Source organism: Vigna angularis, chromosome 5 (genome assembly GCF_016808095.1).
Source record: "Vigna angularis cultivar LongXiaoDou No.4 chromosome 5, ASM1680809v1, whole genome shotgun sequence".
NCBI classification, from domain to species: domain Eukaryota; kingdom Viridiplantae; phylum Streptophyta; class Magnoliopsida; order Fabales; family Fabaceae; genus Vigna; species Vigna angularis.
The window spans coordinates 24,571,231-24,596,494 of NC_068974.1; the positions used below are offsets into that span (position 1 = coordinate 24,571,231).

The 25,264-nt window shown below is 34.6% G+C and overlaps 1 protein-coding gene across 1 annotated transcript; it reads right to left on the reverse strand.

The window, feature by feature from the left end:
• Positions 1 to 21,752: 21,752 nt before the first annotated feature.
• LOC108340091 (protein LIGHT-DEPENDENT SHORT HYPOCOTYLS 10) lies at positions 21,753 to 24,957 on the reverse strand. The gene is made up of 2 exons (XM_017577317.2): positions 24,307 to 24,957; positions 21,753 to 21,949 (listed from the first exon to the last, which is right to left on the reverse strand). Exon 1 carries the CDS (start codon positions 24,902 to 24,904, stop codon positions 24,344 to 24,346), a length of 561 nt encoding a protein of 186 aa, XP_017432806.1. The 5' UTR covers positions 24,905 to 24,957; the 3' UTR covers positions 21,753 to 21,949; positions 24,307 to 24,343.
• Between the last annotated feature and the right edge of the window lie 307 nt (positions 24,958 to 25,264).

Sequence of the window (25,264 nt, forward strand, 5' to 3'; positions counted from 1 at the left end):
AATTTTGGACAGTGGGTTCCATAAATATGGTTCTCCCTTCTGACTTTTTGCATCAGTCCTACACCAGTGGCCCTGTTTATGAGAATTTTCATCTTCTTTGTTCTCATTTGTAAGTATTTGTGCTTATTTAAATTGGCTTATTGAAAACACCATTTGGTGTTATTATTGGAGACTCTTTTGTACTCTATTATTGATCATAGTGGATTTTTCTTTGATTTTAACGACTCGTGGTTTTTACCTTTGCATTGAGGGGTTTTCCACATTAAAATTTGTTGGTGTCTCTTTGCGCTTTGGATTATGTTTTTGTTCAATTTTTTTAGTGCTCCTCATAGATTCTCACAAGAAGGGGGATTGAATTTCCGATGCGTTATTACTCTTTGCTAAGTTGTTATATTTTTTTGGCCCTTTCCCCATTAGAGTGGTATTAAAGCCAGGTTAAGGGACTGCTTAGTTTTGTGAATGATGGAGGCATATACAAAAGTGATTCCTTTGAATGAAGAAAATTATCACCTATGGAAAGGAAAGAAGAAGGACTTGCTATTTGTGAAAATTTTGCATCTTCTTGTTTTTGCTTCGAATAAGCCGAAATCCAAGTCAGATGAAGAATGAGATTTTGAACATCAACAGGTATGTGGATTTATCAAGCAGTTTGTTGATGATAATGTTTATAATTTTGTTGCTAATGAGACACATGCAAGAAGCTTATGGGATAAGCTTGAGTCCTTGTATGCTTCTAAGTCAGGGACTAATATATTGTACTTGCTGAAAAATTTTATGGAGTTGAAGTACAAGGAAGGAACTCCTGTTTCAAATCACTTGAGTGAATTCCAAGGACGCTATGATCAATTAGCAGGAGTGGGTATAAAATTTGATGATGATCTATTGGGTTTATTCTTGTTAAACTCTTTACCGGATTCATGGGAGACATTTCGGATTTCCATGATAAGTGCTACCCCTAATGGTGATATTTCTTTGCAAATGGAAAAGAGTGGTGCCCTTAATGAGGAGATGAGAAGGAAGACACAAGGTACTTATGTTGGAACAACCGGTACCAATTTTGTGCAGCGGAAATATTAAAACAGAGTTCGATACAAATTGTTAAAAGCAAGGAGCTTGTTCGGTCACTTAAAAAAATGGATCCTTTAATTTTCTCTTAACGTTTTATCAAACTATTGATGAGCAGAAAATATAAAGAGTGCAAGGAGTAGAAAAATCACACAAATGATTTTTATCCTGGTTCGAATCAAAAGATTCTACGTCCAGTTGTTAATCACTATGAAGAGTGATTAACCTTTTCACTAAAAACTGTTTTACAATTACAATAGAGTGATTAAAAATAACAGTAACAAAAAGACCTTCGTTCGACGAACGAACCGGAAGGAAACAACTCTACCAACTTGAAAAAAAAGAACCGCTCTGACCTTTGACACACAAAGCGCGAGCTTCTCCTGTTCACAAGACTTGACAATAGAAATGAACTGGCATTTTAGAACTTCCTCAGATAGCACTGTATTCTTAGTTATGCTTAGTTGACTCTGGAAGGTTTTGGCAAGGAGATTTATACCCTACTGGTCTGAAAATGAAAAGATGCATTACAACTGCCAGTGATAATCGACTATACTAAGTGATAATCGATTATATTCAAGACTTGGAACAGTTAGGATTTTTAACTCTTCAACTGATCGGTTCTAGTTCTTCACCTCCTTCTACCGTTCGGCTCGAGCTCTGACTGCCTTCAACCGTTCGGTCTTCAACTATGTTTGGCCTGAGCTCTTATCACCTTTTGCCGTTCGGCTTGGTAACTTATATCTTTCCAAATTTTTGGTGCTAACTGGTCGGTCTCACTCATTCCTCGCTACCCCTCGGTCCGAACTACTTGGTCTCAGTCAAGTCTAAAACCGTTTGGTGATGCCTTGTTTGATCACTGTCGTCACCTGTTCAGCCTGTTATTGGAAGACGTTCGATCATCAACTGTTCGGCCTGTATCTTTTAGTGACCGTTCGGTCTTTGGCTGATAATGATCATTTGGTCTTGAAGTCGTCTCTCTTTAACTTGTGTAACTGTTCGATATTCATTTGAGTTTAGCCAATGTTCAACTCCATTCGGTATTGAATTGTAATTCACCGTCCGACTTTCAACTATTAGAAACCGTTCGGTCTTTATCTGCAATCTTGTTCTTTTTTTTTCTCCCTAATCATGATGCAGATATGCTTTTAAAACTTAATACAGGAGGCTTCATATTTTTCACTTTGTAGCATCATCAAAATCATTATCTTCATGACATCAATTAGTGCCGTCAAAATGGGTTGAAACCCATGAGCCAACCCGGCTCACCACGGGTTTGAGCCGAGTTGGGTTGGAAAAAAATGCAAATTTTTTTATGCGAGCCAATTTTGACCCGGCTCACTAAGAACCCGGCTCACTAAGAACCCGGCTCACACGGGTTGAACCCGTGGTGGGTCGGGTTGGCTCACCAACCCACCTATTTTTTTTAATTAAATTAAATTAATTATTCAAATCCCATTTTTTTTATTAAAATCAAATTAATTATTCAAAATGCACAACCTTTACTTAGCAATAAAGCCTTTTACACTACTGTCTTTCCAAAAGTTCCCCTTTGCAAATAAAACCCTAAGATTATAGATTGGATAATATTATAGATGAAGATAAAGAAGAAGATGCTTCAAGAGAGCATAGTGGATTTATCCATTCAGGACTCCATTTTAATGGATGGATAATATTATAGATTGGATAAATCAAGAATATATAATTTGTTTTATCTTGTTTTTAAACCTATCATGACAGTTTTATCTTGTGCTATATATTTTTGTTAACGGCTATATGTAGTTTCTTGGTCAAACTATGTCTCATTAAACTAAATTGGAAAAATTTTGTGCTTAGCTTAGAATATATATACCAATATATTTCTTTTGTTTCATTTTCTTTTATATCAATTGGACCAATTATTACTGTTTCAATTTGATCGATGAAAGTAACATGTTATAAGAATTTGAGAAGAAGAGGGTGAAAAAAAAGTTAATTAAGTGAGCCAATGAGCCAACCCGTTTAACCCACCAACCCGTGGTGGGTCGGGTCGGATTCGAATTTTTTCGACTCGCTAATAAATGAGCCGGGTTGGGTTGGCTCACTAAGTGACAAACCCGTGGTGGGTCGGGTCGGGTCGGGTCGGGTTACCCGTTTTGACAGCTCTAACATCAATGCTCCTCATTGGTAACAATCTCCCCTTTTTTTATGATGATAAAAAATCCCTTGTTTTAAAAGCATTTCTTATTTCCTGCACATATAACAGACTTACAAAAACAAACATGTTAGAAGTAACCGCATTACTTGAAAACACTTTCTCCCCCTTTTTGATCATAAGCAAAAAGTAAGTATGCTCCCCCTTAAAATGTTCTCCCCCTCAATAAAATAATGTATGCACTAAATGAGAACATGAAAATGATTCTATTTATTTTGGGAAAATGTTATTACAGCATAAGGAAATACAACCAAATTAGTAAAACAAGCAAGCAAGGAGCCTAGTCTAGAAATCTGGAGTAGGTGGTCTTTCTAGAGGATGAAGATTAAGGCGATTTTCAATGTTGCCAAGACGAGTGTCAAAATCATCAAACTTCTCAATCACACATTCCTCATGAGTTTGTTGCATTTCAATGAGTTCATCAAAACGTGCTTGATGAGCTAAACTCATGTTTTCCAATTGCTTGGACAAATTTGCAAAGTACTCTTCCATTGAGAGAGAGGAGGATGAAGGCATGGTAGAAGGTCCAACTTCAGATGGAGCAGCAACTCCTACTGGTTTTCTCATATGGGCATCCATATCATCATCTTCATCGTCCTGATGATCATCATCCTTGTGAATGATCACGCGCCCACGCACGACAAAACCCATTTGACGAAACGTTGTCTCTCCAATTTCAGTGCCAATTGCTTGGATGGGTTCGGTGAGCTCTCCTTCTATACGAAATCCTTTGTATTCAATAATCCTAGAGATTAGAAGAGCGTAAGGAAGATGATAGGCATGATACTTTTTGGCCTTTACCATAGTATCAAAGATGAGTGCAGGCCAATCGATATGGATATTATTTAAAATCCCGTAAAGAAGAAGGAGATCCTGCTCAGAACATGGAGCATGATTTGTAGCATGGGGGCACATAAGTCACACTATCAAATAATGAATTAAGCGTTCTTCTACCTTGAAGCCACCCACCAACAGTTGACGGCGATGTGTTTGCTGTTAAGGATGTTGCAGAAATGATTGGAAGGCTAGCAAGCGATTGAAGTCCGGAACCCCAAGGTGAACTTTGACAGCATCATCCCAAATGGTGAGTTGTGCCATGTTAGTCCATATGTCGTCATCCAAAATAATTAGGACCCCTTTTACCTTTTTTGTGACGATGCCATCGCGGTATTTTAAATTGAAGTAGAACACTCTGATGAGATCAGGATATATACAGCCTTTTTGTTCTACTAGATGAGTAATACCGTGAGCTCCAAATAAATAAGGGAATTGGAAGCCATAAAACCGATAGAAATTCAACCTGATGAATTTAACTGCCATGAGCCGATGTTCCTGCTAAAAGTTGGCAAAATCAGCATGTTTTTCTGGATCAAAGATCCATCCTTGAATGGAAGCAAGACGAGCATCTCATGAACGAGATGAAGAAGCACTAGGAGTCATCCTACAAGGTCTTCTTGAATCAGCCATGGTAGGATGAGAAGGATGGGATGTGTGAAGAGTGAGGGGAAGAAAAGAGAGAATTTGGTGCAAATCTCACTAGAACAGAGTTTTTGGATGCAAGAAGTGGTAGTTCAATCGATTATGAGGGAGTATTTATACGAAGAATGGAACAACTATCCATTTATGTCCGTTTATAGTCGTTTCGGAACATTGTAACAACTCTATTATTGATACTTCACGCGTGATAATCGATTATTGTAAGTGATAATCGATTATCGCTTCAAAAAATATTTTCCAGAAGTTCAAGGACAATCGATTATTGATGGTAATAATCGATTATCCGTCCATAAACATTTTAGGATAATCGATTGTGTCTCGCAATAATCGATTAAATGCGGACCGAGCCCTTTCTCAAACGCTCGGAATAATCGATTATAACCCTTGGATAAGCGATTAAATACGTTGGGAGTACGAAAAACGTGAAAAAGTCAGAAATCCCGAGTTTAAGACATATCTATGACTCCTAACTCTCTTCTAGGTTCATAGAATCTATCTTTAGGCAAGGCTTTTGTGAAAATATCTGCTAATTGATTCAAAGTATCAATATATTCTATAGAGCAATCACCTTTTTGGATATGATCTCTTAAGAAGGGATGTCTTATCTCTATATGCTTAGTTCTAGAGTGCATTATGGGGTTCTTGGTTAGGTTTATAGCACTAGTATTGTCACATTTCAGAGGAATGTGATCAAGGAAGATATCAAAATCCTCCAATTGTTGTTTCATCCACAAGATTTGGGCACAACCGTTGCCTGCAGCTATATATTCAGCTTCAGTGGTAGACAAGGTGATGCATGCTTGTTTCTTTGAGTGCCAAGACACTAAAGAACAGCCTAGAAAATAACAAGTACCACTAGTACTCTTCCTAACTATTTTATAGCCCCCATAATCTGCATCAGAATAACCAACTAAGCTAGGCAATGCATCAGAAGGATACCAAAGTCCAAAAGGGATAGTTCCTTTAAGGTATTTCAAGATTCTCTTAACAGCAATTAAATGAGATTCCTTAGGATTTGCTTGGTACCTAGCACATACACACACTTTGCATAATATCTGGTCTACTAACAGTAAGATACAATAGAGATTCTATCATCCCTCTAAACAAAGTTTGATTAACGTCTACTCCAGATTCATCCTTATCTAAGTAACAAGAAGTTTCCATAGGGGTGGTGGCTTCTTTACAAGTATCCATTCCAAATTTTTTAAGTACTTCTCTACAGTATTAGGTTTGGGACACAAAGGTTCCCCCTTCCATTTTCTTTATTTGTAGTCCTAAAAAGAAATTCAGTTCACCCATCATAGACATCTCAAACTCACCTTGCATTATATTTGCAAAACCTTCACATAATGAATCATCAGTAGATCCAAATATAATATCATCAAGATACACTTGAACAAGCAGAATATGCTTTCCCACTTTCTTAATGAATAAGGTTGAATAAACCTTTCATCTAGAAAAATCTTTTTCAATCAAGAAGGTACTATGTCTTTCATACCAAGACCTAGGTGCCTGTTTAATGCCATACAATGCCTTTTTAGTTTATACACATGATCAGGAAATTTAAAATCTTCAAATCCAGGAGGTTGACTAACATATACCTCCTCTTTTATAAAACCATTCAAAAATGCACTTTTGACATCCATTTGATATAATTTAAATTTCATCAATGATGCATAAGAAAGTAAAAGTCTAATTGCTTCTAACCTAGCTACCAGGGCGTAGGTCTCATCATAATCTATACCTTCCTCTTGACAATAGCCCTTTGCAACTAGCCTTGCTTTGTTCTTTGTAATGTTTCCATCTTCATCAAGCTTATTTCTAAACACCCATTTTGTGCCAAGGACTTGATAGTCTTCTTTTCTAGGAATAAGTTCCCAAACGTCATTCCTTACAAATTGGTTTAGCTCTTCTTGCATAGCAATGCACCGCTTATCATCTTGAAGAGCTTCTTTTATGTTCTTGGGTTCTATTTGAGACACAAAAGCTACTGTTAGACAAAAATTATTTAAATTACGTCTAGTAGTTACCCCTTTTGAAATGTCTCCAATGATGTTGTCCATAGGGAGCCCACGTGGTTGTTTATAGTTCTTAGGATCCACTTCTTGATTTTGAGTTTGTCTATGATTATTTTCTTTTAAGTACATCTCTTCAAGAGCTTCCCTTAAGTAATCTCATCTCCTAGAATAGGTTTGTTTGACTTAAGAGGGTTTACCTCAAGGTCCACAATTTCATCAAAGACAACATGTATTGACTCCTCAATTATTAGAGTTCTTCTATTAAATACTCTGTATGCTTTGCTAGTTAATGAATAACCTAAAAAGATAGCTTCATCAGATTTAGCATTTAATTTTCCTAGATTATCTTTACCGTTATTTAATACAAAGCATTTGCATCTGAAGATTCTTAAATGTGACACATTCGGTTTTCTACCTTTAAACAATTCATAGGGAGTTAACTTAAGAATGGGTCTAATAAGCATCATGTACATAACAAGCAGTACTAACTGCATCAGCCCAAAAATATTTAGGTACATCATATTCATTTAAAAAAGTCCTAACCAATTCTTCTAATGACCTGTTTTTCCTTTCAACAACCCCATTATGTTGAGGAGTTCTAGGAGCAGAAAAATTATGAGTAATTCCATACTTATCACAATTTTTCAAAGGATTCATTTTGAAACTCACCCTCGTGATCACTTCTCAAAGTTTTGATTTTCAAATCCTTTTCATTTTGAATACGTTTTGCAAAAGTTTTGAATGCTTTAAAAGCTTCATTTTTCAAGGTCAAAAAGAGGGTCCAAGAAATCTAGTGTAATCATCAACAATTACAAGTGCATAATAGTTCCCACCAAAACTTTTAATTTTAGATGGACCAAACAAGTCCATATGCAAAAGTTCTAAAGGTTTTGATGTAGCGATCATGCTTTTGGATGAAAAAGAAGATTTTGTTTGTTTTCCTTTTTGACATGCATAGCATAATTTGTCTTTCTCAAACTTTAACTTAGGCAATCCAATTACAAGATCTTTGGAAATCAATTTATTTAGATGTTGCATATGAATGTGTTAAGCTCTTTTATGCCATAGCCAAGGATTTTCCTCCTTAACAACTAAACATGTTATACTATGACTAGATGCACTTTCAATATCAATCAAATAAATGTTATTATATCTAACACCTTCCAAAGCAATATCAGAAGAATTCTTAAAGTATACGGTGCATTTGTCACTTTCAAAAGTTACCTTGAGACCTTTGTCGCATAATTGGCTTATGCTTAGGAGATTGTGTTTGAGACCTTCAACGTATAAAACGTCTTTTATTGTCAATGTGTTTCCTCCTCCAATGTCTCCGGTTCCAATGATTCTACCTTTGTTGTTATCCCCATATGTTACAAATCCTTGCTTCTTCTCAAATGAGATGAACCTTTTCTTGTCACCAGTCATGTGTCTTGAACAACCACTATCAAGATACCATAATGACTTCTTTGACTTAGTAGGTTCCTGCAAAACAAGTTGAGCAAGAATTTAGGTCCCCAATCTCATTATGGGTCCTTGGGGTTAGTTCATACAATCAAACATCATTTTATAACTTTAACCCATGCAAATTTCCCATTTGGAACATCACAATGTTTAACGTTGCATTTGTTTGATGTATTACCATGTTTCATGCAGTAAAAACAACAAACCTCATGTACCTTATTTTTCACAAAAGTTCCCTTTTCAAGCCAAACTCTACGAGTTCTTTTCACTTTAGACTTCTTGTTTTGATGCATGTTTCTATTTCTCACATTGCTTTTAGTAAAAATTGTTTTAACATGTGAATGAGGCTTAGTTGCCTTTGCAAGTAAGTTCTCAAGTATGTCAATATCAAACATATGACTCTTACAAGATAGACATTCAACAGGTTGTACATATGCATTAGATTCAGACAATTTAGTTTCAAGATTACTAACTTTGTTTCTCAAAACAACTTCTTCATCTAGCACTTTTTCATACTTCAATTTCAGTTCATTATGCTCCTTTTTTAGCTTTTTATGTGCAGCATCAAGTTTTTATGATTCATTCATTAATTCAAAGAATGCTTTTTGTAAATCTAACTCACTAGACTCAAAGCTAGAATCACTTACTTGACTTCCAGCATCTTCTGAGTTAGCCATTAAGCAAAGATTTGCTTCTTCATCTGAATCACTCGAGCTTGAAGAGCTAGAAGCATTTTCTTCCCAAGCTATGTAACCTTTCTTCTTCTTTGGAAACTTTCTTTCCTTCTTTTCTTCACTCTTCTTATTCTTAGGACAGTCAGTCTTCACATGTCCTCTTTCTCCACCTCCATAGCACTTGATACTTGATGGAGAACCTTAACTTTCTTTTCTTTCTCCACGATATTTTTCTTTACCTTTTGCTCTCATGAACTTTGCAAATTTCTTTATCATGAGGCTCATGTTTTCCTCATCATCAGAGTCATCATCCTCATTTCTTTTTGAACTTTTTCCCTTAGAAATTTCAGATTTGAAGGCAAGAGTCTTCTTCCTTCCTTGATCCTCTTCCGCAGTCAATCTATTCAATTCAAGTTCATGCTAACGAAGCTTTCCAAAGAGAATTTCCATCGACATTTGGGTGAGATTTTGTGACTCTGAGATAGCTGTCACTTTTGGTTGCCAAGACCTATCCAATGATTTCAGAATTTTTACATTTAATTCATCAGTATCAAATGTTTTACCCAACCCAGTTAAGTGGTTCACAATATGAGTGAAGCGCTTTTGAACATCAGAAATAGTTTCTCTAGGTTGCATTCTGAACATCTCATACTCATGGATGAGCGTGTTCTTCCTTGCGCGTTTTACATCATCAGTACCCTCATGTGTGACTCTGAGGACCTCCCACATCTTTTGTGCTGTCTTACAAACTAAAATTCTATAAAACTCATCAAGTACAACAGCAGATGAAATAATATTGATCTCTTCTATATTCCTTAGGAGTTTAGTTAAAGTATGGTTTTTCTATGTCTACACCATCAACAGTTCTTTTAGGAATACAAGGCCATTTAGTACAGCTTCCCAGATGCCTATGTCAATAGACCCCATAAAAATTTCCATTCTGACTTTCCAAAAGGCATAATTATCACTAGTAAAAAGTGGTAGTCTGTTTATGGAAGCACCCTCGACATATACTTGATTTTGATGACCAGCCATTTTCGAAAAATTTGAAAGAATATCAAAGCAAGCTCTGATACCAATTGTTGGAACAACCGGTACCAATTTTGCACAGTGGAAATATTAAAACAGAGTTCGATACAGATTGTTAAAAGCAAGGAGCTTGTTCGGTCACTTAAAAAAATGGTTCCTTTAATTTTCTCTTAAAAGTTTTATCAAACTATTGATGAGAAGAAAATATAAAGAGTGCAGGGACTAGAAAAATCACACAAATGATTTTTTTCCTAATACGAATCAAAAGATTCTACGTCCAGTTGTTAATCACTATGAAGAGTGATTAACCTTTTCACTAAAAACTTGTTTACAATTACAATAGAGTGATTAAAAATAACAGTAACAAAAACACCTTCCTCCGACGAGCGAACCGGAAGGAAACAACTCTGCCAACTTGAAGAGAACCGCTCCGACCTTTGACACAGAAAGCGCGAGCTTCTCCTATTCACAAGACATGATAATAGCAATGAACTGACACTTGAGAACTTCCTCAGATAGCACTGTATTCTTAGTTACGCTTAGTTGACTCTAGAAGGTTTTGGCAAGGAGATTTATACCCTACTGGTATGAAAATGAAAAGACGCATTATAACTACCAGTGATAATCGATTATACTAAGTGATAATCGATTATATGCGAGACTTGAAACAATTAAGATTTTTAATTCTTCAACTAATCGGTTTCAATTCTTCACCTCCTTCTATCGTTCGGCTCGAGCTTTGACTGCCTTTTGTCGTTCGGTCTTCAACTATGTTTGGCCTGAGCTCTTATCACCTTTTGTCGTTCGGCTTGGTAACTTATATCTTTCCAAACATTCGGTGCTAACTGCTCGGTCTCAGTCATTCCTCGCTACCGCTCGGTCCGAACTACTTAGTCTCAGTCAAGTATAAAACCGTTCGGTGATGCCTTGTTTGATCACTGTTGTCACCTGTTCAACCTGTTGTTGGAAGTCGTTCGATCATTAACTGTTCGGCCTGTATCTTTCAGTGACCGTTCGGTCTTGAAGTGTTCTCTCTTTAACTTGTGTAACCGTTCGGTATTCAACTGAGTTTAGCCAATGTTCAACTCCGTTCGGCATTGAACTGTAATACACCGTCCGACTTTCAACTATTAGAAACCGTTTGGTCGTTATCTGCAATCTTATTCTTTTTTTTTTCTCGCTGATCATCATGCAGATATGCTTTTAAAACTTAATACAAGGGGCTTCATATTTTTCACTTTGTAGCATCATCAAAATCATTATCTTCATGACACCAATGCTCCTCATTGGTAACAACTTCATCTCATTCAGAAGTACTTATTATAGAGAATAGGGGGAGAATCCAGAAGAAAGAACAAAATAGTGGTAGAGATAAAAGCAGGAGAAAATCCAGGTCTCAGTACAAGAATGTGGAGTGTCACTGTTGTCACAAAACAGGGCATATAAAGAAGAACTATTTTTTGTGGAAGAAAGAGACCAAAGACAAAAAAGGTAAGCAAATAGAAAAAGATATTAATGATGGTGATTGTGTTATTACTACATGTGGTGACCTTGTTTGTCTTCGTGATTATGACACTATTAATCTTGTATCTGATGAAAGCATTGGATAATTAATAGTGGTGCTACACTGCATGTTACATTTAGGAAGGAGTTCTTCACATCTTATACACCTAGTGATTTTGGAGTATTGAAGATTGGTAATGATGAGGTGTCTAAGGTTGATGGTGTTGGTGATGTTCACTTGTAAACCAACATGGGATGCAGTTGTTGCTTAGAGGAGTTAAACATGCTCCAGATGTTCGCTTTAACTTGATTTATGTGCAGGTACTTGATGGTGGTCGATATGATAACCACTTTGGTTCTAGGAAGTAGAAGCTAACCAAAGGTAACTTGATCGTGGCTAAAGGAGAGAAAAACTCTAAGCTTACTGGACAAAAGCTTTGGTTGTTAAAGATAGTGTGAATATCGTGTATATGGAGTCATCTTTGTGTCATAGAAGACTTGGACATATCAGTGAAAAAGGACTTAACTACTTAGCTAAAAAGGATGTTCTCTTAGGATTGAAAAGTGTAGAGTTGGAGAAATGTTCTCACTGCATGGTTGGTAAGCAAACCAGAGTATCCTTTAAGAAGCATCCTCCCTCAAGGAAGTTAGAGTTGCTTGAGTTGGTGCATTCTGATGTTTATGGCCCATTGAAGGTAAAGTCTTTTAGTGGTGCACTTTACTTTGTTACTTTTATTGATGATTGTTCCAAGAAGCTTTGGGTTTATGCACTACAGATAAAGGACCAAGTGTTGGACAAGTTTAAAGAATTTCATGCTTTGGTTGAGAGATAGTTAGGCAAGAAGCTGAAGCGCATTCATACTGACAATGGTTTTGAATATTGTGGACCATTTGATGCTTATTGTAGACAATATGGTATTGCACATGAGAAGACTCATCCCAAAACTCCTCAGCTGAATGGTTTAGCGGAGAGGATGAACAGGACATTGATTGAAAGAGTTAGGTGTATGCTTTTTGAAGCAAATTTTCTTAAGCATTTCTAGGGTGAGGCATTGCTTACAGCAATGCATGTTATTAATCAAAGTCCTGCAGTTGCTTTGAACTCTGAGGTGGCAGACAAGATTTGGTTTGGAAAAAATGTTACTTATGATCATTTGCGTCTCTTCGGCTGTAAATTTGTTCATGTTCCAAAGGATGAAAGATCCAAGTTGGATGTGAAGACAAGGAAATGCATCATCATTGGTTTTGGTCATGATGAATTTGGCTACAAGTTGTATGACCTCGTTGAAAAGAAAGTTGTTAGAAGTCGTGATGTGCAATTCATGGAAGATCAAACCATTGAAGATATTGATAAGGTGGAAAAGTCTACACCTAAGGAAGATGGTAATGTGGCTGATTTTGATCCAATTTGGTTGTCTATTAATGATTTGGATATTGATGTTCATGATGGTGAACAACATGGTGATACTGATAATGAGCAGATTAGAGATGGATTGGACGTTCCTACTAATTATGTTGGTGAAGAGGAACATAATGTGTCACAAGATAAGAGTCTTGGTAATGTACCTGAGCTACCTGAAGCTCAACCCAGAAGATCTGACAGGCCAAAACAACCTTCTAAGAAGTACTCTACCAATGAGTATGTGATCTTGATTGATGAGGGAGAACCTGAATGTTATGAGAAGACCATTGAAAGTGAAGAAAAATAACAGTGGTTGTATGCAATGCAGGATGAGATGAAATCTCTGCATGATAATCACACTTATGACTTGGTGAAGTTGCCTAAGGGTAAGAGAGCCTTAAAGAATAGGTGGATTTTCAGGGTGAAGCAAGAAAAAAATTCTACGTCTACCAGATATAAAGCCAAATTAGTGGTGAAAGGCTTCAGACAAAGAAAGAATGTTGACTTCAATGAGATTTTCTCACCTGTGGTGAAGATGACATCCATCAGAACTGTGTTAAGTTTAGCTGTTACTCTAGATTTGAAGGTTGAGCAGATGGATGTGAAGACAACTTTCCTTCATGGTGATTTAGAGGAAGGAATTTACATGAAGCAACCAGATGGTTTTCTTGTTAAAGGCAAGGAAGACTATGTGTGTAGGCTACGAAAAAACCTATATGGTTTGAAGCAGGCTCCAAGACAGTGGTATAAGAAGTTTGAGTCTGTTATGTGTGAGCAAGGCTACAAGAAGACTACTTCTGACCATTATGTTTTTGTCAGGAAATTTTCTGAGAATGATTTCATTATATTGTTGTTATATGTTGATGACATACTTATTGTTGGAAAAGATGTATCCAAAATTGACAAGTTGAAGAAGCAACTAGGCGAGTCATTTGCCATGAAAGACATGGGAGCTGATAAGAAGATTCTTGGTATAAGTATCAGTCGTGATAGAAAAGAGAAGAAACTTTGGCTATCACAGGAGCACTACATTCAGAAGGTGTTGCAAAGATTCCAAATGGAAAATGCTAAAGTTGTAAGTACTCCTTTTGCTATTCATTTTAAGTTGAGTGTTAAACAAAGTCCTTCAAATGAAGCTGAGAAGATAGATATGAGAAAAGTTCCTTATGCTTCTGCGGTGGGTAGTTTGATGTATGCAATGGTATGTACAAGGCCTGATATTGCACACGTTGTTGGTACAGTTAGCAGGTTTTTGTCAAATCTAGGTAGAGAGCATTGGAATGTTGTGAAATAGATTTTGAGGTATCTTCGTGGTACTAGTGATTTGAAGCTTTGTTTTGGAGGTGATAAGCCTACTTTGGTGGGTTACTCAGATTCAGATATGACTGGAGACATTGATTCTATAAAGTCCACTTCAAGCTATTTGATTCAGTTTGTAGGGGAGTCTTGGCTTGGCAATCAAAGTTGCAAAAGTGTGTAACGTTGTCTACTACGGAGGTAGAATTTATTGCACTTATTGAAGCATGTAAGGAGCTTTTATGGGTGAAGAAATTCTTGTAGGAGCTTAGTTTTGTGCAAGGTAAATACTTGTTGTATTGTGACAGTTAAAGTGCTATTCATCTTGGTAATAATCCAACTTTTCATTCTAAATCCAAACATATTGATGTGAGGTATCATTGGATACATGATATTTTTTATGCTAAGCTGTTGGGATTAGCTAAAGTTCATTCAAATGATAGTGGTGCTGATATGATGACCAAGGCATTGCCAAGAGGAAAATTTGAAGTTTGTTGTGAGATCGCCGGTTTGGTGGATATCTCCACATAGTCGTGAGGGGGAGATTCTGTTGGATCTTTCGAGGGGGAGGTTCACTGGGAAGACACAATACCAATGAGATCTGAGCCAAACCATATAAGGGATTGACACTACTCTCTACCCAAAACCTTAAGACAATGGGTTAATGGGTCTTTCGTCTTTATATAGTGCTCTACTTTCTCATTTCTATCCAATCTGGGCCTTAGACTCATACTTGGATTCCCAACAATCTCCCCCTCAAGGGTAAGCCCCTTCCAACCAACCACTGCCACGAGTATCCCTTTCCAATCGTCGTTCATCTTAACGAAACTCGCTTACCTGAATACCCTTTGCCAGGAAGACTTTCGGTATAGGGATCATTATACTCGTCTGAGCCAGTCACCAAGACAAACCATCTACTCTGATACCACTGTTGGGTCTATCGAGGAGAGGGTTCACCGGAGAGATACAAACACCAATGAGATATGAGTCCAAACATATACGGGATTAACACCACTCTCTACCCAAAACCTTAAGGCAATGGGTGATGACAAATTTATGAACACCGAAAACGGCGCCACAAACTTGTTTAACAATCGGCAAGTGTGACCGAATCATATCAAGTAATAAACTCGGTAAGACCAAGTATCGTTTTCTCAAAGGACTCACAGCCTAGTTAGTTATCTGATTTGTTGATTATTTAAGACTTGTGAACGATTGATTGTAGGTTTTTATATGCAAAAGACAATAATTAAACATGTATGCATGAATTTGATCAATGGCAAAAAGAGTAAAACAAACACGTAATGAATGATATGGATGAGTATGTTGTTGGGGTTATCAATTTCATCTTATCCACTCTCATATACTTTAGGAATTCATCAATCTTTTCATCAATGTTAATGTCACTCTCTAAATTACCTTGTCGAGAAGGCCTATCCTTAATTACGAGTTCATACAATTCCTAGCATTCCTAGTAATTAGTTCTGAAGTGCAGGAGCTTAAAGGCAACCAATATACTATTGGGAGAAATTCCCCGGATCTAGACTTTCCCGTACGTTCCCATATCGACAAAATCAATAATCATGACATCGAATGAGTTAAACAATGCATGCTTTGAGCAAAGAGGAAAAACCCTAACTAATGATGAAAGAAAGCATGTATCTCAAATAAGATGTTTAAACACAAATTCCATATATGAGAGTTTCATAAGACTACATTGATTCCCCAACAACAATACAAGGTTTAGTTCACCATATTCATGGTGAAACTAGATGAACAATAATGAAAGAATGAAAGATAAAACCCTAGAAAGGTAGAGAGGTAGCCTGAGCATCCAAGATCTTCCTTCAAAGGGGTGGAAAAGAGAGTGTTTGCTTCGTCCCAGCCAAAGATACAAACCCTAGGACGTGCAAGTCCTTAAATAGGGCATAAAAATAACATAAGACAAGTCCAAGCCCATAAAAACAAAAGAAAACCGGTCCAAGCCCACTTAGAATGCCGCTCAGCGGTATTTTACCGCTGAGCGGTAATACCGCATGATCCATTTTGCCCCCAGCTGCTGTTTTTGCCCCTCAGCGATGATTTTGGCACCTGAAAAGTGCCGCTCAGTGGTATTTTACCGCTCAGCGCCACTCGGTCACACTTTTTCTGCGTTCTGGTTGATTTTTCAACATTTTGGTTGACTGGTTGACTTTTCTGATTGACTAGTTGACTTTTTTGGTTGACTGGTTGACTTTTCTGGTTTTTGGTTGACTTTTCAACACTCCAATCATTTGGTACTTCAATTCTTCTTTCAAATCATTCAATTAGCCTACAAAATCAAGGGAATCTTGTACAAAACCATTAAATTCACTTTCAACTCTCTTATTCACAAAACTAAAGCAAAAATATGAGTTCAAGCTAGTTTCTAAGTCTTAAAGGTTGCTTTTGGTATCAATTTTAAGCATAAAAATAACGGTTTTTCAACCATTATGAATGGGTTAATGAGTCTTTCATCTTTATATAGTGCTCTACTTTCTCATTTCTATCCAATCTGTGACTTAGACTCACACTTGGATTCCCAACAGCATAGAACTTAGTTTTCTTTTAATTAACATATATAGACACGTATGAAACAAGCACATGCAACACTATTAGCACAAACATGTTTTTGCCCTCCAACCGTGACTTGTCCAGTCTCACAACGAATTTTAGAGACTTTATGGAGCCTTTGTTAGTCCCTGTATTTGTTGAGATCAGAGTGTCGCCTATGATTGTTCCATCCAACCATCATCTTAATATATGTAATATGAACGTTCACTTAGTTACATGATCAATCACTATGTAAATTCGTGAACGAAACACCATCAAGATTGAACGGTTGTAAAAATGGATCGGTTAATCGTAAGTCAGAACAATTATTTTTAATATTAATCAACTTAAAAATAAAATTTGATTACATACAATTACGTAGTAATTAAGTCGATATTAATAAAAATTTCATCTTAAAATCTATAAATATATATTTGTATATTTGAAGTAAGGAGGTAACTAATATAAATTTATAACACTATTAATACTTGAATTATCAATGTTTAGTTTACTTTGACATTCAAGTTCCTTGATATAAATTTATAACACTGTTAATACTTGAATTATCAATGTTGAGTTCACTTTGACATTCAAGTGCCTTCTGGATATATTTTTCAAATGATTTAGATGAACACTTATAAGAGAAATGAAATATCTTACGTAACATTTAACAGTTGACCTCGACCCTGCAAATATATATATATATATATATATATATATATATATATATATATATATATATATATATATATATATATATATATATACCATTATATAGTGTCATTCTCTTTCTCTTATCTCATACATATACCACATTACTAATATGTAGCAGATGATTATACTGATATGCTCGAAAGCAAGGAGCTTGTGGATTTGGTTCGGGGTGCATGAAGAATATCCAAACTTGTTCTGAATTCATTCTGAAGAAAGATTGCATATACTTGGCCTTATGGTCTCTCCTACATACTGCTAAATAATATTCTGATCGATATAATGTACCCATTGTTCATTCATGACACTAGCTGTCAATCACAATCACAATAATTGACAACAACTTATCTTGAATATCTGATACAGCCTTGAACAGGTTGGATTGATTCTTAGGAGGACTATGACTTGACAACTGGGGAGAGCCATCTCAATGGGCTTTACGTAGATGATGTATAAAATCATTGTCAAATCATTCTATCATACTCTTATTCTAAAGATAATGAAAATTCTATATTCAGAATTTTGTAGCAAACTAAATTATGCTTAACAATCAAACAATGCTACACAATCACAATGAGATGACTTTAGGTCCATAATTTTCAAACAAACCCAAACAAAAGAAAAACAACAAAAATTGAAAGAAAAGGCAGAAATTTGCTATGAAGTAACGGAAAATAAAAAACCAGCAGTATTTTTGTTCAAGAAATATAGCCTATAGTTATTAAAATTTCCACCAGTTGAAGTTATGGAATTGCCTTGTTCATTACAGAACGAGAAAATGGGACCTCAAAGGACCACTATGCACCTTTAACTGGTAAACATCAACCGCGAACATGTTCAAATCCTTATCAGTACTATCATTGGTTTTTTCCTCAAGTAATGCAAGTTCATGTATTTATAATTCAAGTGCAAGTTCATTGTTCGAGCAAAGAAATGAGGAGGTACTTACTTCACAACACAATATTCTTGGCTTTCTTCATTCTGCGTATAAGTGGCTTCTTCTGCATCTGCAACCCTACAACGAGATCAAAGCTGTGTTCAGATTGAAATCTCAGGAAACTATGCGTAAGAAAAAACACAAAAAGAAGGCCAACTGATATATATTTATATATAAAAGTAGACTGATAATGTAAATATAAATAATAAATAAGACGATTTGAGGTAAAGAAAGGTAAGATTTCCACTGAGTTGAAACAGGAAAAATGATCATTGGGATGAGGAGAATTGCTGTAGTTTCGAACGTAGGAAAAATTCTCAGAACCATTGCCTGAATTATGAATCAGAGATGACTAACCTGTTAAGCCATGCAAGTATATATTGGTAAGTGGGATGGTGTTGTTGATTCTTTCCCAGGCATTGCTTTACTTCGAAAGAATATTATAATTGTGATGCTGGAGACAATCAACTCTCAAAATTATAAAACAAAAGCATAAATAAAGTTCACCATGATTGCTCTAAATTCCATTGTAAAAATGAAGGTAATACACGTTGTCCTGCACCAATCGTTAGTGTAATCCTTCATCCTGAAAAATCTACTATAAACTGTTGAAATTTTCAATTGGCTCGATACAGAAAGCATCTGAGAGAATCCATGTCAAACTTTTAAAAACATCCCTACTTGACGTGAGTTGTCCATGTCGAACACCCCTCTTAAATGATGTGTCCCTGTATCCGACTCATAGAAAATTGAAATATGTACTGTACATATTTGGTAAAGTATCTAATTTAAAGGATATTTTTTTTAACACAGTTTCAACCTAATATTAATAAAGACAAATACATCAATTTTCCAAAAATTCATAAATTTTTTGAATAAGTAACAAATCTTATATATCAACATGAATATTTTGATTATATATGTATTATAGATAATGTCTTTATTTATTCTCCTGTCATATTTTTATAATGTGAAATTTTTTAAAGCTGCTGGTAATTTGTCTGAATCTTGATTAAAGTGTCTTTTTCAATTATAAAAGAGACGAAATGTATTATAGATTATTTTCGTACGAAATATTTTCCACTAGTGCATTATATTGACAATGTAATGGATTTTTGGGAAGATAAAAAAGAAAGGTTCTCCGAGGGAGACCACTTTAAAATGTTTGATATACCTAAAGAGATTCATTTTATCAAGTAATTCTTCACTAATTTTGTAAGAAGAGTTGAAATATTTTTTCTTTGAAGTGTAGTTGGAATCCTTTCACAGAAGGTATTTACAGGTTTATTTTGTTCCAATACAACTACTATATAAAAGAAACTTAGAAGAATATTTTTCAAAGAACAAAAGATTTTACTGTGTACATAATCGATTAAGATACTGTATAATCAATAAACTATTCATGATCAATTACACAAATTAGCTTTTCCATATATAAACGTCGGATCATAGGGCGATGATAATGATCGTCTTAGCCAACTTTAAGGGACGTATTACAAAAAATAAAATTGAAATAAATATTAGAATTAGCTAAGGTAACTCTAAGGGTTGCAAAAGATTTTTTCTATTTATTTTCAATAAATTAAAAATTTACAATAACCTGATATTTTTAAAAGTTTTGTTTTTTTGATTATTTAAAATATTTGTGTTAAACTAACTGACTCTAAATGTAAGAAAATATTTAAAATAAAACATTTTGTTTCGGTTTAACAAACACAAATTTTATATTAATTTTATTTCATTAAATAAAAAAGTGATGTCAGTTTAAAGCGTAGGGACAATTGTGTGTATTTTTATTTTTTAAATATATGAAAATATTTGTAATACTTGAGGTTAAAAAGAGGTTTTATTTAGCTATTTCACAGTGACAAATTTTTTATTGTAATCCAGTTCTAAATTATAATTGAAAGGTTAATTATTTATATGTTTACTCATCATTTTATTTCAGTAGTTATAGTTTCTATCTATAATGATCTTTTTTAAATGAAAATCTATGACAATAAAAATATACGGTGTTATTGAGAGGAGTTAATATTATTAAATATGTTTGGATAATTTTTTAATTTTATATTTTTCCTTTTCAATAAAGCTTATATTTGTCAAATAATTTTTTTATTGAGATTTAAAATAAGGAAAAGAGTAAAATTTTATTTTAATTATATAATTTGTGTTAATTATAGATTGTAAACAGTGAAAAGAATGGTGTTACAACGCAATAATAAAAGAATGACTACATTGACAAAATATAAAATGCTACTTTCTGAAAAATAAAGGAATACAGAGAGAACTTTCCGAGAATTGATGATTAGAACAATCATTGTAACAAAATTTTCAGAAACCATAACACTGTTTTTCCAGTAACAAAATAAGATTATATTTATATTTAATCTTTATATAGAAAATTTAGTACTTTCAATAATTTATTAAACTTTGGACTTCAGTAATGTATAATATAACTCTCAATGCTCACAAAATATTCTCAATCTGACCAGATATAAAACTTCGTTTAGCAAAGGTAAGACACAGGCTCAGGTTGATCAAAACAATAAGAAAAGTAAGATTTTCCTTACCATTGGCACACTGAGACTTTGCTAAAACCAAAACTTACCTCTAATACATAGAATCACTCAGAGGGAAAACCTAAGCTTTTTATCACTCAAATCTATCTATTTATCTATCTATCTATCTATCTATATATATATATATATATATATATATATATATATATATATATATATATATATATATATATATATATATATATATATATATATTATTTTACTTTAAGTTGGTTACGTAGGTTTGACTTAAATTTAAAGTTTATTTTTTAAAATAATATTAAAATTATAAATTTGAGTCTATTTTAGTGAGATTCTTGTTTATTAGACTTATTTTCTTCTAGGTATTGGAATATTTGTTATTTGTTGTCTGACTATTATAAATCATTTATTTATATCTATTTTTATGTTTGAAATGTATATATTTTCTGAGAAGGTTATAGATCTACATTAACTGATGAAACAAATTTATATTATATAAGTAAATGGAAATTTGTAATTATGTTTTATGAATTGAGTTCAAGAATTCATGTTACCACTCCAATTTTGCGTTAATCACAAAAAAACTCATGACAGAAAGTAAATATTATATAGATAAAAAAGATTTAGAAAAATTATACATTGAAGCCAAATTTATTGAAATACGTCTTACATAGTGCAAGTGATGCATGAAAAGGGGAGCATCTACATAAGTAAACATGCAAATAATGTTTGAATATATATATATATATATATATATATATATATATATATATATATATATATATATATATATATATATATATATATATATATATATATATATATATATATATATATATATAAAAGATACGCTGAGGCATGAAACAACTTGTGTCACGATCGAGCTTTCGGTTCTGCTAAGAGCTTAATTACAAATTCTCGGGTAAACAAATTAAACTGAAAATTTGAAAGTACTGAATGCCAAGAGCATATATAGAGACGAAACCTCCCAAGAACTGGCCTTAAAAGTAAGAACTCCTTCAATTTAATTTATATAATATGCCACATTATCCTGCATGGAGATCAAGGAAAGCATTTAATAAGCAGATACACTTTCAAAAGCATAGAAGAACTTAAGAATATCCAAATAATCAATTAAGTTAAATAAACAATTTACACTGTATATATAACTTACCAAATCTTATGAAATATATGAAAACCATCATGCATTTCAAAGAAAAACAAAAGAAAACTAGAAGGAAAACACAGTTTCCACAACAAGTTCATTGATGAATATCGAAATGCTGCATTAGTTAGAATGATTATCGTCGAGGTGAAAGGTTTGAAAAGGATATGGACTATTACTTTTCATGGTACAGCTGAGCTTATCCGATAAGAACTCTATATGGTACAGCTAGCTGTGTAATAGTTCAAGTGTTCAACTAATAATTCAAACACATGACACTATTTTTAAGCAGTGAAGTGTTTGATGAGGTAGACTATAGAGCTAGCTGGTGTTGTGTGTAATTTGTGAAACCTATGAACATGATATGTGTACGTGAAAATGTAATTCATGACTTTAACTCACGACTAGAAAAAAAGGAAGAAAATGGAACAGAGAAAAAGAGAGAAAGTTGGCCCCAACTGAAGCAGAAGCAGGCCAACATGGCAGATATATATAATCTGATTCAGAGAGCACACAAGTGAATGTTAATTACTGTGTCACCAATAATCTGTGACTCAGCACAAAAAGCTGTCAACAACAGTTTCATATACTTTGATCAGAAAGACAACCTTGAAAACCCTAACTTGCTCTAAGCTGACACTGAGCAGAGGCTACACTTGATTTCTGCATTATTGTTGTCTTAGAGGAAGCATTAAACTAAAGAAGCCCCTCACAAAGTAATTAAAAAGCTCAATAAACTATGTGTGTATGATTTAATTATGATTAAGCTATAAAAAAAATCAACATGTGCAGTAAGTTTTGACAAGTTTGAGTAGAATAATCACTTGAAACCAAGAGCTTGTACCTTCAATAGCATTCCATGTTCTATTTTAATATATAAGATACAAACGTGTGTCTATTCAAAATGCCATTGAAATTCCACTTGGAACAAAAGCCGACAAAAACATGTGAGATGACGGGCAGCACAAAGCTTAAGCATTCGCCTAACCAACAAAATATTTGCTCACAAAATACATAACAAGTACTCAATATATTACAAAACTAACTAGCTTTTTGATAAATGGATAAAATTCTCAGTATCAGATAGTAGCCCACATGATCAAATCAAGGTACATATGGTGAAATTAATAATTAAACACAGTGAAGAAAAGATGAGTAAGGGCATATCAGATCAACTCTTGTATGGATATTTTAAATATATATTACAATATAAGTGGGACATATTATATAGAATTGAGGATGGTGGAGAAATGTTTATTCTTAGAACAATACATTCAATATTTAATTAGCATTAGCTTTATCCAACATCTATCTGAAAGATTCCATTCAATCATGTCTTTCTTAGAACAAAATTGTAAATTAGAAGAAGACTTGCATTCCAAAAAGTTTCAAATTTGACATGTTTTATTTGAAACCTAGAACCTTAAATAATCATATATGTTAAAAAATGTTTATTGGATGCTTAGTATAACTTGACAAATTACATATATATATATATATATATATACACACACACGACACATCTCACTTGATTACTGCATGTGTCAAAAATCTGCTTAATTTTTAAAAGGAAAAATTAATTGGGAGAAAGTAATCATAAAAGTAAGGAAATCAATTGATGTGCCATAAACTTTGTTTTTGTTGGAAAGCCAACATGGTGATTAAATTAATCTTTTGTGGATCTTAATTACATACAGTCGCCTCTAATTTCGCAACCTAATGAACACGGCATTTGAAATACTTTTGTCCGTATAATGTACCAACACTTAAATAGTATATATTGCAAGCCATCTGGTTCGTGAATAAGAAAAACTATGTATATAAAGCATTAGTTTTTTGGTCCCAGATCCATCCATCAGATTAAAAATTCTAATATCAGTATCAAACTACTCAATAAGTTTTACTTCTTTCTAGCTATATCTCTTGACATTCAAACTCGTAGTACTTATTAATAATAACACACATAAGCTATATGGGCACCCCCTAATGCTTCAAAACATTGTAGTATAGTTTAGGTTGAGATATATGTTATTACCGTAACTTGATGGTGGCCATGGCTTACGCATCTAACCAACAGCAGATGACAGAAAAAGAAGCATCATCTGGTTGGTGTTATGATGAAGAATTTGGATAGTTTGTGTGAAATTTTAGATTGAAAAAATTGATTGTTGTTATATAAAAACAGGTACGTTGAAGATTATACTCGAGCAGAGATAAAGTTGATGATAAAATAATATAATTGCCAATAGGTGAAACACAGATCTTCCAGAGGAAGAATATTCAAGAGAAATGGATGGAGGAGGTTGATGATTCTTCAAGATTTCCCTTAGGGGTCTTCTTTTTCTTCTTGTAAGGTATACCTCTAGCCTTAGCTTGGCACTCCCTGACCTCCCTAAGGTAGACACGGATGGAGCCACTAGCAAAAGGGTTAGTCTCTGGAGAGCCTCCATTTTCCTCATAGGCTGCTCTAAGCCTGCCTATGAGGGCATCGAGACTCCCCCAAGCTTGTCTGAGAGGACAAGTGCAGGGTGCTGGTGGTTCAGGCTGTCCAAAGAACATGCACCCTTGGAGGTGAACCTTGGTCTTTCCGAACTGGTCGAGATACCTTAAAAAATCAAGGACATGGTTGCAATTGCACTGAGAGAGAGCAACTGGGGGTCTTTGGTTCTTCAAGTATTGTCCAAAAGTGTTCCAGTCCCTTCTCTTCTGAGACTCATAGCGGCTAAGTGTGACTGGACTCTGCTGCTGCAGCTGTTGGTGCTGGTGCTGATGCTGGAGGTGGTAATCTAGAGGGATGATGCTTGATGAACCTTCTGCACTGTGGCTGCCACTGCTGGACATTGTTGAAACTGTGAAATGGTGAAAGGATGAATGAAGAGAGAGAGAAGGAGGGGTTGGAGTTGGGGCTGGTTTTTTCTAAATAAAGCCAGGGAAAGAGGGAGGTGAAAGGTGAAAGTGAAAGGAATAGGAGAGTGGAGGAAGATAGAGTATTGAGATCACGTCACTGGGCTACTGAGAAGACATTTTATGGGCCATCTTGGTTTATTTCTGTTCATCTCTTTTGTCCTCTTGCATATGGGAAAAGTTTGGTATACACCAAACTCTATTCAACATAAATTATTAGATGCTTTAAGTTAAATTATACTCCTAATTAATCCATATCTTATCGATCATCAGCTTTTTAATTGACCGGAAAGAGTT